Raw genomic sequence first — 20,097 nt, forward strand, 5'->3', positions numbered from 1 at the left:
TTTTTATTTGATTGCAATTATGCAAGAGGCCTATAAGTATCTGTGCTGACCGTTCATGCCACTGGCCTTTTCAGGGAGGTCCTGGAAGTTTTTGATCCCCAAATGCTTTTCTTAATCTCATGTTTAATTGCCAACAAAAGCACATTTAAAGTTTATAGCTGCACTTAAAAATGAGTAATTGGTTCTTACCTGGAATTGATTGCTAGCAAAAGGACCGTGCCAAACTTACCCCAGATTAAAATGATGTACCGGAGTGGAATGAAATACAATGTGATGGTGGCAACTGCCAGTATCAAACAGGCCAGGAATGAAAGGAATGGGACCGTCCAGTTAAATGTGCTGTAGACAAACCACATACATGTCATTTTCTCCGATGCTAAAGAAAAGTGGTCGATTCATTTTGCCATGTTTTTATTTCTTAGTTACACACAAGAAAAAAGGTCTATTGGAGAAGTTGCTTCTCAAAACTGGGATGTAGAAGTCTGCCAGAATGACTGGGCACTGGAAAACAGTTTTGAGGTGAAGGTCACAGACCAACTGCCATCCAGCTCCTCTGGATCTTGGTGACTCTGCCTTCCTGGAACCGACAGTACTTAAGAGAAAACTCTGACTCTCAACAGTGATTAAACACCGCAATATTGTCATGTGGCTCTGTGAACGCAGAGCTTCAAAATGAAAGGTGAGTTAGGTCACTTCAAAGTCAATATTTCTCTCTCAATTAACACATGCTTGCCAGTAAATATTTAGAGATGGGAGGCTATTATTACAGTGCTCTTGTGTTTTTCTAATAACTTATATTTAGAATTTCCAGACTCGTTGACTCCAGAAGGGTAATGATGCCCTGAAAATGGGCTACGGAGCTTCTGGCTATAAACCATTACACCACCAACCCACCGATTACGCGAAGGATATCGCCGCATATCATTTTCATGGGGACCCTGGCTCCTTCTGTCCTATCTATTGTCTGTTTTGACTTGAGATCTAGAAAATATGAGATGTGGGACTGAATGTACTGTGGAAATCCTTCCAGAATCCTAGAAAGTAGTCATAAAATGCACTGCCTTGATGAGAGCTCATGAGTGCCTAGAGTACTCTTCCAGGCATCTTCACTTAACATGTCTGTTTTGACCCTTTGCCTTGCCTTGTGCTAGGAAATAAATGAGATGAAAGATTTATTTCTGTTATCTTTTTTGGGGGGCATATCAGGGGATTTGGGCAGAGCCATTTATAATAGTTACTGGGCACTTAGTAGGTGCCACTGTCCTAAGATATATATATCTATATATACAGAGATATATATAGATATATATATGCCTGGAAAATCCTATGGACAGAGGAACCTGGAAGGCTGTAGTCCATGGGGTCACTGAGGGTCGGACATGACTGAATGGCTTCACTTTCACTTTTCACTTTCATGCACTGGAGAAGGAAATGGCAACCCACTCCAGTGTTCTTGCCTGGAGAATCCCAGGGACGGGGGAGCCTGGTGGGCTGCTGTCTCTGGGGTTGCACAGAGTCGGACATGACTGAAGCAACTTAGCAGCATATATACATACAGAGAGAGAGAGATTGTAATGTTTAACAATAATTCTTTCGAGTAAGGATTACCTCCCTCTTACAGATGAGCAAATCAAGGCTGAAGTAAGGATTTGGGGATTAACACACTACTATAAATAAAACAAGTAAACAATAAGGACTTACTATATAGCACAGGGAAATATACTCAGTATGTTATATTAACCTACAATGGAAAAGAATCTGAAAAATACATATAAATGCACACATAACATTGTAAATTAACTATACTCAATAAAAAATAGAATAATATAGGAGAAATCAACTCACCCCTCAATCTCTTGTTAAAAAGACTGCCTACAGGGAGACACAATACTACGCATGTATGTATGTATTTGCTATCTCATGCCCTTAAGTTATAAGCAAAGTTGAACACATTTTAATATGACTGTTGGTCATTTTGATTATCAGTGATATTCAGTTTATATCCTCGCCAGGGGCAACTATTTAAGAAAATACTTCAGAAAATTTACAAGCAAACTGGCATGAATTTGAGTTCAGGCTCTATCTCTGAAAAGCTGAGAAAGACAGGAAAATCTTTCAAATCAATCTGAATGATAATTTCTTCTCCACAGAATGGGAATAATAATAATATCCATAGCAGAAAGTTTTGCTAGAATTAAATAGGAACTGGCATTTAAAATGGTTAGCTCTTCGTGTACATTACCATATGTAAAACAGATAGCTGTTTTACATATGGTAAATACCTGTAGATATTTACATATGGTAGATACGTTTTACATATGGTAAAACATATGTAAAACTCCCCCATAGCTGTGGGAAGTTGCTGTATCACTCAGCCCCAGTGCTCTGCGATGACCTAGAGGGTGGGATGGGGTTGGGGGTAGGAGGAAGGTCCAGGAGGGAGGGGACATAAGTGTACCTATGGCTGATTCACACTGTAGAGCAGAAACCAACACACATTGTAAACTGATTATCCTCCAATCAAAAATAAATTTTAAAAAACAGCTCCGGTAACACATGAAAGATAGCTTAGTATTCAAATTAAATTTTTACCTTAAGTTTATTAAAAACAATAGCTCTATTTCTTGCATATTTTAACCACATGCACACATATACACACAAAGAAGTTACTGCTTATTTGTTTTCCCTGGAACTCTGTTGCTGGATATTTTCCTCAAACAAAATCTCTTTGGAAACTAAAGAAATCAGCTCTTTGTCATATTTGTTGCACACACTTATGTTTGTTTACCTTGTCTTTAAAAAACCCTTGTTTATAGTTTTTAAAGATAAAAATGAAATATTTTACACTACTAAGTTCATCACAACTTCTGCATATATGTAGGTCCATCCCTGACTATTCTCTTCCAAGTAGAACTTCTTAGGAGGCAACTTCACAATACTTGAGAAAATGTTATGGAATCCATAATTGCTCCTGTTATGCCAGGGCAAGAAATTTAACCTGCAAATATCTTTGCACAAGGATGCAGAGATGGTCACTAATGTCTGATGCAGTATGGTTTGTAAGTAGTTAAAAAGAAAATAGCCTTGATATCAAATAATATCTAAATAAAATCATAGACAAATAATTTTAGTACGTTGGAAAAAAAAAAGAAAGCTACCAATAAACCAACTTAAAAATAAGAAAACAATAGAGTGTAAAAGATAATGTATTGCAAGAATTCTGGAGGTTACCAACTTCCAAAGTCAATTTCACTCCAATAATTTCTGCCAGATATTAAAATTTTGAACTTCTATATCTGTTAACTGCATGGGGGGCATAAGATAAATATAGCCTAGGGCTTCCACAAAAGAAGATTCAAGTAGAAGAACACTGCATAAAACTTACATATTCAGGGTAAGGATGAATTGAGAGAGAGAAGTAGAAAGACACAGTGGAAAAGGATGAAAAGAAAGGAAAACAAATCTACCACATACAAATAGATGCAAAGAATTCTCTGTGTCATGATGCTGGTACCTGGATTTATCATCCAAGTTTATGCTACTAGTATACTTTAAAAAAACCTCAGCAGAAATTTAATTAAAAAAAGAGATTCCAGGTTGAATCACCCCAAAGTGACTAGAACAGGAATCTTCTCTAAGGAAATGCATTATTAACCCATATATCTGAGTATACTCCACACACACACACACACACACACACACACACACAGATTATGAGCTCACAGACAGTTAAAAGAGTAAAATATAAATGGATACACAGCATCATGAGTAAGAGCTATCAGAAGTAATAGTAAAACCCCAAACAGAAGACCTCAAATACTGACAGCAAACATAATACATTAAATAATAATGCTTAATACTTTAAAAGTCATAAAACAAAGGCTTAAAAATAGTCAAGGACGAGATTGTAAAAAACGACCAAGAAGATTCAAAAACAAAGCAAGTAAAACTTTAAAAAGAAACACAGAGATTGAAAGTTAAGACCTCCATGCATGAATTAAACAGGATTTTAAACACCACAGAAAATAGAGTCGTGCAAGACAGCCCAGACAAGCACTTAAAAGGCATCACAAAGAGTAGACAGATGTCAAAAAGAAGAGATACAGAACATAGGTTAAGAGGGTTCCTGAACTGACTGGGAAGATGCTAAAAGTAATGGTGACTATTAGACTGTGGAATGGCAAAAAGGTGCTCACTGTTAGATCTCTATTTTCTGACCATAAAACAATGCAGTTAAAAAACCAAGAGCACAATTAAAATAAATTTATATTTTTAAAAAAAACGGGAGCAAAAAGATAGGTAGAAAATCTTCAAATACTTCGAAATTAAGCAATATACTTCACGTGAAGGAACAAATAAAAACAGAAATTAGAAAGCAAGTTTTTACTAAATGTGAATTAATAATGAATATCAGTGCCAAAATGTTTGGCACAGAGCTAAGCACCTAGGAAAGTGTAGCGCTTTAAATGCATGTAAGAATTAAAGATTTTAAAATTTAAAAAATAAAAAACTAAAAAAAAAATAAAAAATAAAAAATAAAAATAAAAAAAATAAATGCTTATGTTAGGAAAACAGAAAGACTGAAAATAAACAGTCTAGCAATCCACCATAAAAAGTTAAAATAAGAATAGTAAATTAATCTCAAAGAAAGTAGAAGGAAGAAAGTAATAAAGATAAGAGTAGTAATTAATGGAAAAGAAAACAAGCAACAGGGAGACTAACAAAGGTAGTGACAGTTCTTGCTAAAGAATAATATAATTGATAAATGACTGCCAAGAAGAAGGGAAAACACAATTTTAAACATAAAGAAGTGGACAAAGCTAGATTCCACTGTCATTGACGATAAGAGGATCTTTTTTATATAAACAACTTTACATCAAAAAGTAGAAAATTTTAAATGGACACACTCTTAGAAAATGATATACAAACAGATATAAGAAGAAATAGAATAGCTGAACAGACCTATATATGCCACAGAAACTGAATATTTGATTAAAATCTTTCCTGAAAGAAAACTTCAGACCCAGAGACTTAACCAGAAAATTCTATAAAATCTTGAAGTAATGACACACAGTCTACACAAACTGCAGATAATGAGAGAGAATACTGCCCACTTATTGTATGAGTCTAGAATAACCTTCACACTATAAAGAATTTTCAAGAACTATATATCCAATCTCACTGATGATTAAAGCTGCAAAAATCATAAGTAAAAAAAATTGTAAATAAAATCCCAGCATATATAAGGAGACTGGATAGCATGATGAAGCTGGTTTCATTTCAGAAATGTAAGATTGGTTTAATCTTTGAAAATCAACAATAATAATACACATTAACCAAAACAGAAGAACACAAAAACAACCATGATGATCTCAATGAACAAAAACAAAAGTTTGACAAAACTCAACCTACATTCATGATAAAAAAAATCTCAGCAAAATAGGAATAAACAGTAAATTCCTGAAGCTGATGAAGCATCTTTACAGAAAACAACATCATTAAGGGCAAAATGTTGAAAGCTTTCTCTCAAGACTCGAGTATGAGAAAAGAATGTTCGCTAATACCACTTCTGTTCAACATTGTATTGGTGTTGCTGCTGCTGCTGCTGCTAAGTCATGTCAGTCGTGTCCAACTCTGTGAGACCCCACAGACAGCAGCCTACCAGGCTCCCCTGTCCCTGGGATTCTCCAGGCAAGGACCCTGGAGTGGGTTGCCATTTCCTTCTCCAATGCATGAAAGTGAAAAGTGAAAGTGAAGTCGCTCAGTTGTGTCTGACTCCCTGTGACCCCATCATGGACTGCAGCCCACCAGGCTCCTCCACACGTGGGATTTTCCAGGCAAGAGTACCGGAGTGGGTGGCCATTGCCTTCTCTCTCTGATTGGCGTTTCTAGCCAAGACAATAAAGCAAGAAAACAAAATAAAATGTATAAGGACTGAAAAATAAGAAAGAAAAAAAATTCCTAGACAATATGTTTATATAATACAACATCAGGAATAATAATCTTCATATAAAAATTAAGATAACTAAGTTTACCAAGGTTGATAGATACAAAGTCAATGCTGGAAATCAAATTTCACTTTTCTATCCTGTGACAAACAGGTGGAGATAAAACCTGAAAACGAGAGACCATTTAAAATAACCGAAATCAAGTACTTCAGACTATACCGCACAAAAATACGTCAAATATTTATATATAAAACTCTTAAAGTGATATTGAGATAAACTAAAGATAACCCAAATAGATGAAGGACTATATTACACTCATAAATTAAAAACAAGTTTTATCAAGATGTCAATTTTTCCCAATTAATGCAATCCTTATAAAGAGCTCAATGATCATTTGCTCGTGTGCAAGGATGTGGTGTGTTATGTGTCTTTATCTGTTGGATGCTAAAAAATAAAGTTGTGTACCAGACACGTCTGCACACACCATGTCAGATTTGCCCTCCCAACATCCTAGTCAGTGAAGTCACATATTTTTTCCTAAGCAACCAACAGTTTTAGTAATAAAATGTTTAAATGTTTCTCAGGTTTTAAAAAGTTTAATACACAGAGAAAGAAGGTCAAAGCAATTTTACCAATATTCATAATCATGAAAAATTTTAAGTGATTACTACAGGCCATCCACTAGTTTAAAGACATTACAGGCATTAATTGATCTTATTCTTCCAGAAATATTATGAATAGGAATTTCTGGCATGTCCATTCTACAGATGAGAACTTGAGTCAGGAAAGGTACTAATTGGCCACAAATCACTTCCAGTCTAAGTGGCAGAACTGGGATCTGAATCCAGAGAGTTGCTTCAAGAGCCTACACCTGGACTTCCCTGGTGGTGCAGTAGATAATCCCCCTGCCAATGCTGGGGACACGGGTTCAGTTCCTGGCCTGAGAAGATTCCACATGCCACGGAGCAACTAAGCCCTTGCACAGTTACTAAGCCTGTGCTCTAGGGCCTGAGAGCCCTAACTACTGAAACCTGCATGCCGAGAACCTGTGCTTCACAACAGGAGAATCCACCGCAATGAGAACCCTGCGTACCACATCGAAGGGTAGCCTCTGCTTACTGCAACTAGAGAAAGGCTGAACAAAGCATTGAAGATCCAGCACAGCCATAAATAAAAATTGTAGAAAAGAACCTACACTCACTACTTGTAGAGTAGACATGTCAGAAAAGGTAAAAAGGTCATTTTACTCATTTAATCCACTCAATATTCCTGCTTACAAGACTGAGGACTTAATTCAAAGATACTACATACTGGCTTTGCTGTTCAGTCGCTAAGTCGTGTCCGACTCTTTGTGACCCCATGGACCGCAGTACACCAGGCTTCCCTGTCTTTCACGGAGTTTGAAGTTTTATCTTCCAGAGTTTGCTCAAATTCATGTCCATTGAGTCGGTGATGCTATCTGACCATCTCATTCTCCGCCACTCCCTTCTCCTTTTGCTTTCAATCTTTCCTAGCATCAGGGTCTTTTTCTTTTTTTTTTTGGTTTCCTTTTTTTTTTTTTTAATTTTATTTTTTTATTTTTTAAATTTTAAAATCTTTAATTATTACATGCATTCCCAAACATGAACCCCCCTCCCACCTCCCTCCCCATAACAACTTTCTGGGTCATCCACATGCACCAGCCCCAAGCATGCTGCATCCTGCGTCAGACATAGACTGGCGATTCAATTCACATGATAGTATACATGTTAGAATGTCATTCTCCCAAATCATCCCACCCTCTCTCTTTGCATCAGGTGGCCAAAGTATTAGAGCTTCAGCTTCAGCATCAGTCCTTCCAATGAATATTCAGGACTGATTTCCTTTAGAATGGGCTGGTTTGATCTCCTTGCTGTCCAAGGGACTCTCAAGAGTCTTCTCCAACACCACAGTTCAAAAGCATCAGTTCTTCAGTGCTGAGCGTTCTTTATGGTCCAATTCTCACATCCATACATGACTACTGGAAAAACCATAGCTTTGACTATATGGATCTTTGTCTGCAAAGTGATGTCTTGGCTTTTCAATGCTCTGTTTAGTGTATTCAATACACAGCTTTCCTTCCAAGGAGCAAGAATCTTTTAATTTCATGGCTGCAGTCACCATCAGCAGAGATTTTAGACGTCAGAAAATAAAATTTGTCGCTGCTTCCACCTTTTCTCCTCCTTTTTGTCATGAAGTGACAGGACCGGATGCCATGATCTTAAGCTTTTTCAGTGTTGAGTAGCACTATATAGTTTGTTGTGATCCACACAGTCAAAGGCTTTGGCATAGTCAATAAAGCAAAAATAAATATTTTCCTGGAATTCTCTTGCTTTTTCTATGATCCAACAGATGTTGGCAATTTGATCTCTGGTTCCACTGCCTTTTCCAAATCCAGCTTGAACATCTGGAAGTTCACGGTTCACGTTTGAAGCTTGGCTTGGAGAACTTTGAAACACAGAAAGATATCTACTTCTGCATATTGACTATACCAAAGCCTTTGTCTGTGTGGATCACTACGAACTGTGGAACATTCTTAAAGAACTGCCTCCTGAGAAATGTGTATTAAGGTCAAGAAGCAACAGTTGGAACTGGACATGGAACAACAGATTGCTTCAAAATAAGGAAAGGAGTACATCAAGCCTGTATATTGTTACCCTGCTTATTTAACTTATATGCAGAGTATATCATGAGAAATGCTAGGCTGGATAAAGCACAAGCTGGAATCAAGATTGCCAAGAGAAATATCAATAACCTCAGATACACAGATGACACCATCCTTATAGCAGAAAGCAAAGAACTAAAGAGCCTCTTGATGAAAGTGAAAGAGGAGAGTGAGAAAGTTGGCTCAAAACTCAACATTCAGAAAACTAAGATCATGGCATCTGGTCCCATCACTTCATGGCAAATAAATGGGGAAACAATGGAAGCAGTGAGAGACTTTTTTTTTTTTTTTTTTGGTTTTAAAAATCACTGCAGATGGTGATCGCAGCCATGAAATTAAAAGACGCTTGCTCCTTGGAAGAAAAGCTATGACCAACCTAGACAGCATGTTAAAAAGCTGAGATATTACTTTAACAGCAAAAGTCTGTCTAGTCAAAGCTATGGTTTTTCCAGTAGTCATGTATGGATGTGAAAGTTGGACTATAAAGAAAGTTGAGCACTGAAGAATTGATGCTTTTGATTGTGGTGTTGGAGAAGACTCTTGAGAACACCTTGGCCTGCAAGGAGATCCAACCAGTCCATCCTAAAGGAAATCAGTCCTGAATATTCACTGGAAGGACTGATGCTGAAGCTGAAATTCTAATACTTTGGCCACCTGATGTGAAGAACTGACTCACTGGAAAAGACCCTGATGCTGGGAAAGATTGAAGGCAGGAGGAGAAGGGGATGACAGAGGATGAGAAGCTCGGATGGCATCACCGACTCACTGGACATGAGTTTGAGCAATCTCTCGGAATTGGTGATGGGACAGGGAAACCTGGCGTGCTGCAGTCCATGGAGTCACAAAGAGTCGGACACGACTGAGCAACTGAACTGAACTGAGTAGTATATAGTAGTACTAACCCTTAAAACCTTACTAGACTCTTCACTCCAGTTACCATGGAAATACATTGCAGTGCTGGTCTTTCAAAGAACATCCAAGGTTGAATAACTCTGGTAAGTCAAATCTTTATATCTCAAAATTAAACAATCTGTTAAACATTTTCATGAACTTTGATGGATTTCCTGACTTGGGAGCTCTCCATTAAATCGTAAGGGAATCCCTGACTTGAACATTTCAATTAATGAAAACATTCAAGGAATCCTCTTCATTCATTCAACTCTTCAGGTTCACTAACATATCCTAAGAATATCTTTTACAAAATTTCAAAACAAAACCCACAAATAACTGTCTCAACATCCAGTAAGGTGGGTACAACTCCATTCTAGCATTCCTCCCCCAACTGGGTACCCCACTGGTTGACCTTTATGTCAACAGATTCATTATTTTCTTCATTTCCTCGGCACAGAAAAATGAAGTCCTTTGACTCTTCTATCCATGGAAACAGAGACATGGGTCAGAAAAGCCTGCAGACTATTCTTTTGTGATTTACCTCACAGGATGCCTTCCTTCATGGTTTTCGCCCCAGTTTGTGAACTTTCTCCCCACAACTGGCCTTCTGCCCTCACCCCTGGTCATTCTGCCTTCATTCTCTGTCCCTTTCAACATGTAACTTTAAATATTTATTTGGCTGTGCTGAGTCTTAGTTGCAGCACATGGTATCTGGTTACCAGATGAGGGATTGAATCCAGGCCCCCTGTATTGAGAAGGCAGAGTCTTAGCCAACAGGCTACAAGGGAAGTCCCTCAACATGTAAATTTAGATTAAACATAAAATACATCAATCTGTCCTTCCACCTGTGCTCACCTTCATCCAAACTTCACTTATCCTGCTTTCTCATCTTTCAATATTTCACAGCATGACTTCAGAGTCAGGGAAGTTCTTCCTAGAAACGCACCTTCTAAGCCTTTCTCCAGAACATCTGCAAGGATGACTCCCCTGTCCTAAGTCTACCTGAATCTCAGTATCTTCTCTGCAGAGAGGAGACTTCCCTAACCACTCAAGAGCACTAGTGTTGTAGCCAACACTTCATAGCAATAGGGCAAGTAATATACATTACTCTTCTGACCCATCCTGTTTGCTGCCTGGGATAATACAAGTGCCACATGCTAAGCAAATATTAGCCTGATATATACCTACATTTGAAATCTGTATACAATGAGAAGGTAATTGGAGAATGCAGAGAAAAGAAAATATCATTTGCTCCAAGTGAATACAGAATCATCAGGGTCTTCTCTGCCAGTAACAAGGGAAGCCTTGCTCTGAGAGATTTAAGCATGCTTATTTATTCTCTAGTTGCCAAAAGTTGGGTAAGAGTTTTCCTGGTCCTTATGCACTGAGTTACAATGGAATTCCAACAGAGTTACACATGATGTTGCGCTTGAATGCCCAGCGGGAACCTTAAGGTCACCACAATAATGAATGGCTGAAGAATTAATAGGAGCCGAGCCTCATGCGCCTTCCTGTGTCACAGCTGGGCAGAACAGTGCTCTGTTCATGGCTGAAAATACGTCTCGAGACATGGCCACCACAGCTGTGCTGGGCACGGCCGCCGCCAAAAGGCACTGCGGAGCTGGGGGCCAGCTTAAATCACTCTGCCCTTCTCATCAGACACACTTCCTTGACCATTACCAACTGCACAACAGCCACATTTGTCTATTAACAGACATGCAAGCACGGAGACAGTCTTACCAAAGGACACGGCCTTCCGTCCTCAGCCTTGCCCCCACTCCACATCCTCTTACCTTCTTTCCTGCCAGTACATCCCTTGCTCACTGTTTTTTCATTGACTTTCTGCATCCACTCAAGGCCCGTGTGACCTGCCTCACCTCCAGGAACTGCCACATCCGTCCCCAGTGGCACAGACATGCTATTTCCCCTCCACCTCCCTCCATCGAGCACAGTCTTGGGCTTTGAGCCTTTGCACAAAGCCACCCACCCACTGAAGCTCCCATTCATCAGCTCTATGCCCAGCTGCTGGCTCTTCCCATCCTTAGAGATGCTGATAAGCTGTTGCTTCTTCAGAACTTTCCTCTGTCTCTCTCTCTCCTACATCCTTCTGGGGATGTAGTACCCGTCTCCACATCCCACCTAGCCTCTATCTAGCATCAATGTTATTTTAGCTGTCTTATTAGAGTTCTTTCCCTTCACTGGAAAATAGATTCCCGTAGAGAAGAAAGTGGGGAGTACCAAGACATGGAGAGAGTATTAAAAGGTACAATCTACCATGTTTAAAAGAAATAAGTTACAGGGATATACAGGTACAACACAGGGAATATACCCAACGTTTTATAATAACCTCATATGGAATGTAATCTATAAAAACTTGTTATTCTGTATATCTGAAACTAATATACTATTGTAATCAGCTATACCACAACAGAAAAATGAACAAAACATAAAGGCAAACACACACACACACACACACACACACACACACACGAAAAAAGAAAACAGATACCCAGAGGATAATGACACTATAGTGCAAAGTGAGGCAGGCAGGCTCAAATCCAAGCTCCACAGCTTATTCATTGTGTGATCTGGGCTTCATGTTTAATCATTCTGTGCTTCATTTTCCTCATCTGTAAAATGGGGATACTAACAATCCTTACTCTGCAGGATTGTTGGACTCATTTAATGCAAACTTTAAATAACTCCTTAAAGAAGTTGCTACATGTCAAAGACTTAGAATAGTGGCTAGCACACGACATTAGTTGGTTTCTATTGTCATTGTTATTTTGAATGCATGTCTTATTCTTAAACCAAGTCAGTGCCTGAGATTCAAACACTGACAGCCGAATGAGTGAATGAAAAAGTATAGTGCCCTCTTTATCACTTCACTATTTTTTACTGTCACATCTTTTTGCTAAGCAATTTTGAGGGTACATTCAGGAATCATTTTTCAATTTATGTGAAACCTAGAGAGATAAAGCAGACAGATATCAATATACATGATCAAAAATCCTACTGCTCCTTAATTTTTCTCAACATCGCTCATGAAAAAAACAAAGTGTAAATTCAATAAAAACTCACTAAACTTGTTTAAAGATAACTTTTAACCTGCCTTTTAAGCAAAAACACATGTTTTCTATGCCAATTATAAATGGATGTTCAAGGGCAATTTGTTATAATAAGTGACTGAGGAAGAAAATCAGTAACCACAGAAAGTTCCACATTAGCTGTTTATATTTCCTGATGTTAACCACCGCTTATTGATTTCCCTGCATCTTCATGGACAAAACTTCACTTGGCTTTTAGGACTGATTTTAATCTCTTCTTTACCCATGTAATTTCTAAAAAATGTGTCCTTTAAAAAGAAACTAGAATGGCCAATAAAATAAGAACAGTAGTTGCTCTTTAGAAAGAACAACGTGGCTGACACAACTGGGTTTAAAGTGGGGAGCAATCACTTACAATTAAAGAAAAGCCTTCTCTGTTCATGGATATCAAAAGAAGACCAAGTTACACAGAGTTCATAGTGCGTATAACAAAGTAAGCAAAAAAATAAAAATAAAAACATGAATCATGGAGAGGCTTTCTCAATTGAGACTCCATTAGAGAATTAAATCTATGTTTTAATCTATAGTTTATCACCTAAACCAGAATATTTTGAGAATAAAAAAAGGCACTATTAATAATTATGCTCAGATAACTAGCATAAATTGGGTCATGCGGTCCACCCTTCTGAAGTTGACAAACCTGAAGAACCAACCAACCAGAGTTAAAAGGCCCAAGACTGTTGCTCCTGTTTTTTGTTTGTTTTTGTATTTTCTGATCTTACCCTCCCCAAGGCTCTCCCCCTTGCTTGTCCAAGAGCACGGCAGTTTTACTCCAAACACAATAATACAAATGCAGAACTTACTTTTTAATTCTTTCTCCAAAAGAGGCTAATTCCTCCAAGATGTTTTGAACAGTTGAGACAATATCCTGTACCATGTAGATTCTTTTAATTAAGCCCTTTTTCTCAGATTCCTAAGAAACATAAAAGATTGAACTCAGTTACTTCATTTTTATTGGTCTGCTATAGAAATCATTATGCTAGCATTATTGTAACATGGTTAGTAGCAACAGAGTGACTTCAGGAGATAAATTTAAATTTTTTACTATTTACGTATCGGCTCCCCCAAATTCCTGACTACTCATGAGATGTGACCACTTGTCATGAGCTGTGTGGTCGTGTGACCACTATCATGAGCTGATGAAGGGGAACTCCACAGAAAAAAGAGCTTCCATTTCCCTGTAGAGTTGCTGCTTCTCTCAGAATATTCTCTAACTTCTGATCCTGAGTTGCTGTCTTCACAAGGTTAGCTTACTTACCCTTCTTCAGTTAGTTCTTCAGAAAGGCTTCCAGCAGGTAGCAATAGGGCATGTTGGACATCCAGATGATATTCAGCTGCCTAAGAATATTATCCTTATTTTGCTTAAAGAAAACTCAAAATGCGTTTTCCCACGTTAGGTGGTTGTTGTTGTTCAGTCGCTAAGTTGTATCTGACTCTTTGGGACCCCACAGAATATAGCACACCAGGCTCCTCTGTCCTTCACTATCTCCCAGAATCTGCTCAAATTCATTTACACTGAGTCAGTGATGCTACCTAAGCATCTCATCCTCTGCCATCCCCTTGTCCTTTTGCCTCAATCTTTCCCAGCATCAGAGTCTTTTCCAGTGAGTCAACTCTTTGCATTAGGTGGCAAAAATATTGGAGCTTCACCTTCAGCATAAATATCCAGGGTTGATTTCCTTTAAGACAGAATGGTTTGATTTCCTTGCAGTCCAAGGGACTCTCAGGAGTCTTCTCCAGCACCACAATTTGAAAGCATCAATTCTCTGGCACTCAGCCTTCTTTATGGTCCAACTTTCACACCCGTACAGGACTACTGGGAAAAACATAGCTTCAACTAACAGACCTTTGTTGGCAAAGTGATGTCTCTGCTTTTCATATGCTGTCTAGGTTGGTCATAACTTTCCTTCCAAGGAGCAGCATCTTTTAATTTCATGGCTGCAGTCACCATCTGCAGTGATTCTGGAGTGCAAGAAAATAAAGTCTGTCACTGCTTTCACTTTTTCCCCTTCTATTTGCCATGAAGGGATGGGACTGGATGCCGTGATCTAACCATGTTAGGTAGCCGATGCTTATAAAAATAATCTTGAAATCACTCACATGTTGGATAAAAGATGATTCCCTAAAGAAGGGCATTTTCATACTGTATCTTATATTCTGATACCATATTCTAGTTCCCTTATGAACTCTATTGTAACTGGGATTTAGTTACTAACTTCTTAGCTCAGGCCAAGCTGAGTCATTGTAGCTGTTACATCTAATATGTAATACTTAAAACGGCAAATAAACCTAACAAAACTTATTTGTTTCTACCTAAAATTTTACTTGGGTTAGAATTATACTAAATTATCTTCTAAATCCAAGAGACCATTTCTATAATAATCTTCTCTGCAACAAAAGAAAAAAAAATTCATTCTCATCTTGTATTCTCTGTTCCATCAACTGGACCCATGGATGGAGGAAGGAAAACATACTATCTCACAGTGATTTCAACGACTGGTTGCTGCTGCTGCTGCTAAGTCGCTTCAGTCGTGTCCGACTGTGCGACCCCATAGACGGCAGCTCACCAGGCTCCCCCGTCCCTGGGATTCTCCAGGCAAGACCACTGGAGTGGGTTGCCATTTCCTTCTCCAATGCATGAAAGTGAAAAGTGAAAGTGAAGTTGCTAAGTCTTGTCTGACTTAGCGACCCCATGGACTGCAGCCTACCAGGCTCCTCCGCCCATGGGATTTTCCAGGCACGAGTACTGGAGTGGGGTGCTATTGCCTTTTCCGAAAATAGCCTCTGGTAAATAAAAAAAATTTTTTTCACTGTCATATCATAAATATATGGAGATCGTCTGCTGGGATGGTCTGAGTAACATCTTACAATCTGTTCTGTACCCATTTATCCAATGATCCTTCCTCTTGCAAAGTCAAACTTGCAAGACATTTTTACTTTTTTCACTCCAATTTTCAATTTCTTATTTCCCTTACTCTTTCTAATTCTTCAAGTGGTTTGTATTAAAAACTGGATATACTGCCAGAACAACTTAATTCACGTTCAGCAATCCACCAACATCTATTAAAGGGCACAGTGGTGAAAACCCATCTCTGTCTGCCACAGAAATATTCATGTTTATAAAGGAGGATTTGGAAGCACCAGGGAATTTGACCCAAAGGGCAAAAGTGGCTTCCTCTTTTCAACAGCATAGTGTTTAGGTCAAAACAAGTTTTTGGAAAATGACTCAAATGTCCATGTGGCTCCATTTCATAACAATTTCCTACTTAAGTTGACCGATTTTTTTTTCCTCCTGAAACACCCCAAATGCAGAGATTCTGGGTTAGTACATCAACATAATAAATGATTCTCATAAGGTTCTCTCATTTTTTAATGAATTTGATGTTTTAGTTTGAATAATCAGTATTTAAAGACCAAGCTAAAAATTTCACTATTTAGGGTAATAAGATAATTTATGAACCATATCTGTATACTTTTAAGAGTGAAAGTAAACAGAACTATGTAATTTTTGAAGTATTTATCAACTGACAACTTGGTTTATTGTATTAGTGGATCTATACAATTATTTCATTTTTATTTTCATGACATTGGTTCAAGATAAAAACATGTATTTTACATCTATTAGAACAAAAGAAACTTGTCCATATTATGTCAGTGGTAAAATGATACATGAGAATGATTACTCATTCCATATATTCATATATTTAATTGGTTTTCTAGTTATAGCTGTTACAGTCCCATGTCAAGATTACTTCTCCACAAAAGTAATATTATCTTTAATGTCATCTTTTCACTTACATTTCATAAAATTGTTCTTACCTATCTTCAGAGTTGCACTTAATCATTGTTAAATTGATACATTTAATTGACTCTACTATAGACCATAATTTTAATGACAAAAATACTTTATCTCCAGTGACTGAGGTACTTTGAAAATTCACAATAAAAGTGTGATACATGAAGAATATTCTCGATTCTGTTTTTTAAATATTAAAATTTGTATATATTTCAGCCCAGATAATTTCAAAGGTACTATTTTCATTCATATGAACTTTATCAAACTTTTTTTTCAAGATAAAACTCTAAGTAAGTCATCTGTATAATTTTTCAAATTCTTCTAAAGTTGAAATTCTTCAAATTTATGCTGAAAAATAAGTGCCTTCTCAATTTCCTTCCAATCCTGGGTAGAATTTATATTTATCCTATTAAAAATCAAAAGTTTTTTTAATTCCACAAACTGGGATAATCCAAAGTGTAACTTGTGAATTTAAATACCAAATCATGCATAGGATCTGACCTCACAGATTGCTTTGTGTTGAATATCCCTTGCTTTTGTAAAGAAAAAAAAAATCATTATTTTTGCCAGTTCTTTAAAATTGATTTCCATCTACTAAAAGCTTCCAAAGATGAAGTAATTAGAATTTTCAGTTATCAAAAATTTTGATTAAAATATTTCCAACTGACATGACCAAAATGCAACAAACACTGAAAAGATTTCTCTTTTTTAGCACAAGAGTTCAACAGCTTTGGAGAATGTTTAAGTTGAGAGAGTTCATCAAAGGTTTAAAACACTCAAGAGCAGACTGATGGGTGGATGACTGGCAGCAAAAGAGCGAGCCCACAGCCACGCTGAATGAAATATATTTTTATATTTGACATATCTTTGCCATGAAAACTTTGCTGTTGCTACCCCAACTCTGTATATATAAAATATTTATAAATGTGGACACTACAGCTGCTAATTCAATTGGTGGTGCATTATCACTTGTCTGTATGCAATCACGGATAATAGGGTACCATGATCTATCACTTGTAAATTTATGCTTCGAAGATCCATTCAACGTACATGAGCATCTTATTAGCCATGGTGCTATGCTTCATCAAAATTTGCATTCATATTATCACTACAAAATTAAATAACCCTCAATGCTACATGTTCAAAATAAATTTACAATAGCATTCCTGATGTCAGAGATTTCAGTTTTTGCAAAACTAAATTGTAAAAGCTCTATTTTGATTCCATACAGTGGATGAAAAAATATAACATTTCAGGCTGACACAGCAGGATACTGGAAAAGTTTTCAATTAGCAGTAATCACTCCTCAGATAAACCTCATTGGCTACAATATTGCCACTGTGCAAAGCTACAACAGATTTCGGAATTAACTTACTTGATATTATTTGAGTCATTTGATGGCATGCTGATAAGACTGGCGTCATTTGACTCTTCACAAGTTTTTGACACACTGATGCTACTGAAGTGGGCCTATTACCATGTACCTTGCCCTTTCTCATACATGCATAATGAAACTTTGGAATGGAAGATGAGATAAGTGTGCAAGAACAGTCATTTGATCCAAACGAAAAGCCATGCTGCACACAAGGATATGTAAACGCATCTTTTGGGCTATGTAAGTTAAAACCATGTTTCCAGAAGGGGTCTTCTAAAAATAACTAGTGACAGCTGAAGACTCTTCAGCAGGTTTGCAACTTAAGTTTACATGTATCAGTGATGTGATCACAGTCCCAGTGGTAGACAGGAAATGTGAATCAGTTAGTTCATCAACAATTACCTTGAAAAATGGATTATCAGCACTTGATTATTCATTATTATTATTATCCATTAAACATGCAACACTTTATTATTTACTCACTGAAAAAGCATTATCAAGAAGTAAAACAATGTGCAGATTTACTAAAAATAAAGAGTGAAATAAAACATCATAGTAAAAATGTGCAGATTATTTTTTATTCTCCTATCCATGAAGAAGTTAGAAGTGAAGTCGCTCAGTCGTATCCGACTCTTTGCGACCCCATGGACTGTAGCCCACCAGGCTCCTCCGTCCATGGGATTCTCCAGGCAAGAATACTGGAGTGGGTTGCCATTTCCTTCTCCAGGGGATCTTCCTGACCCAGGGATTGAACCCAGGTCTCTCGTATTAGAGACAGACGCTTTAACCTCTGAGCCACAACTGCCCAAAAAATTCTGTATGTGTTTGCTATACATCAGTGCTATAGTTGCTATCGTTTCCCATCTTTCTCATCTCTGAGCACTCTGACCTGGCTGCTTGGATGTTTCATGCATCTGACTGGCCCTGGCAATGACCTTGCCACCATAGGCTGGTACACTGGGGTCATCACATACGTCTCCACAATTGCCTAAGAGCACTTTGTCTTATCAGGGACCATCCAAAAGCCTTCCTTTAAAGCTAAGTTTTATTTAGAGAGAATCAGGAAAATAGATGGGTCATCCCTGCTTGGACTTAACCTGGCATCAGTGAGAACCCTTCTACTAATAAGTCATGCCTGACTCTTGGTGATCCCGTGGACTGGAGCCCGCCAGGCTCCGCTGTCCATGGATTTTCCAGGCAAAAATACTGGAGTGGGTTGTCATTTCCTCTTCCAGGGGATCTTCCCGACCCAGGGATTGAACCCAGGTCTCCTGCATTACAGGAAGATTCTTTACCTGCTAGGCCATCGGGAAAGCCCAAGAACCCTTGTAACTGATACCTAAATCCTAGGCTACTAGTAAAGATGTAGAAGAGACTGAGCACACAAACTGGAAGCACGGGCAGCTTGCCCCGGCTTATTTTAACGGAAACAGTAAATATAATACTGAGTTTTTTAAAAAAATGGGGAATATAAAATCAGTAAATGGAAACATTTGGGCAATTAGGAGCATGTGATGAACCTAAATCAGCTTTACCTAAAATTCATTAGCACAGCAAGGGACCAACTGTATCCAAAGTATTCTTCTTGGACAGGGAAAAAAAGGCTTTTTCTTTTGTATAAGTTTCTACCCTTCTCCTTAGAAGCCCTGCACATGACATATGCTAGCCATATATGAGAGGGAAAAATTCACCTGAAGGCAGGTACTCTCATGATTAGTGGTAAATGTCGATTTTGTTCTCTGAGTGGTGTTTATTGCCTTTGAGCAATGAATCTGTGTGTTCAACAAGGCATGGTAGCTTCTATGCTCTAAGACGATATTTACATTTTCATAGCTTGAGTGCTTCATTAATACTGGAAGAAATCGGTCTTCTCTGCTGGTCCAGTGGCTAAGAAATCATCTACCAATGCAGGGGAGATGGGTTCCATCCCTGGTCCAGGAAGATTCCACATGCCGTGGGGCAACTAAGCCTGCACTGTGTAACTACCTACCAAAACCTATGTGCCCTAGAGCCCATGTTCTGCAACAAGAGAAGCCACTGCAATGAGACCATGCACCACAACGAGGCGCAACTAGAGGAAGGCTGTGCACAGCGATGAAGACCCAGAGTAGTCAACAATAAATAAGCAAAATTTTAAAAAGATATTAGAAGAGCCTCCTGTTCCGCTATGCCCTATTTGAACTGGTGGACCAACAGATAAGACCAGACTGCCTTACCTCAACTTGCGCTCTCAGTACTAGCAACTGTGGTAGGAACATCCTTAGTGCTGAGACAGTGTGAATTTGATGGAGGAACGA

General features: G+C 38.1%; 1 protein-coding gene and 1 pseudogene across 25 annotated transcripts in view; both read right to left on the reverse strand.

Annotated features, from left to right (window-relative positions):
- The window catches only part of MCTP2 (multiple C2 and transmembrane domain containing 2), a 270,449-nt gene that overhangs the window by 9,220 nt on the left and 241,132 nt on the right, over positions 1-20,097 (reverse strand). For 10 of the 25 annotated variants that reach the window (XM_069558923.1, XM_069558918.1, XM_069558924.1 and 7 more), the window contains 2 exons: positions 13,433-13,542; positions 230-339 (listed from right to left, as the gene is read on the reverse strand). In XM_069558923.1, the coding sequence (XP_069415024.1) occupies positions 230-339; positions 13,433-13,542 (220 nt within the window). The other 15 variants (XM_069558929.1, XM_069558935.1, XM_069558930.1 and 12 more) reach the window with 4 other exon arrangements.
- On the reverse strand, positions 17,648-17,775 carry LOC138424039 (U4 spliceosomal RNA; annotated as a pseudogene).

Source organism: Ovis canadensis, chromosome 18 (assembly GCF_042477335.2).
Source record: "Ovis canadensis isolate MfBH-ARS-UI-01 breed Bighorn chromosome 18, ARS-UI_OviCan_v2, whole genome shotgun sequence".
NCBI lineage: Eukaryota > Metazoa > Chordata > Mammalia > Artiodactyla > Bovidae > Ovis > Ovis canadensis.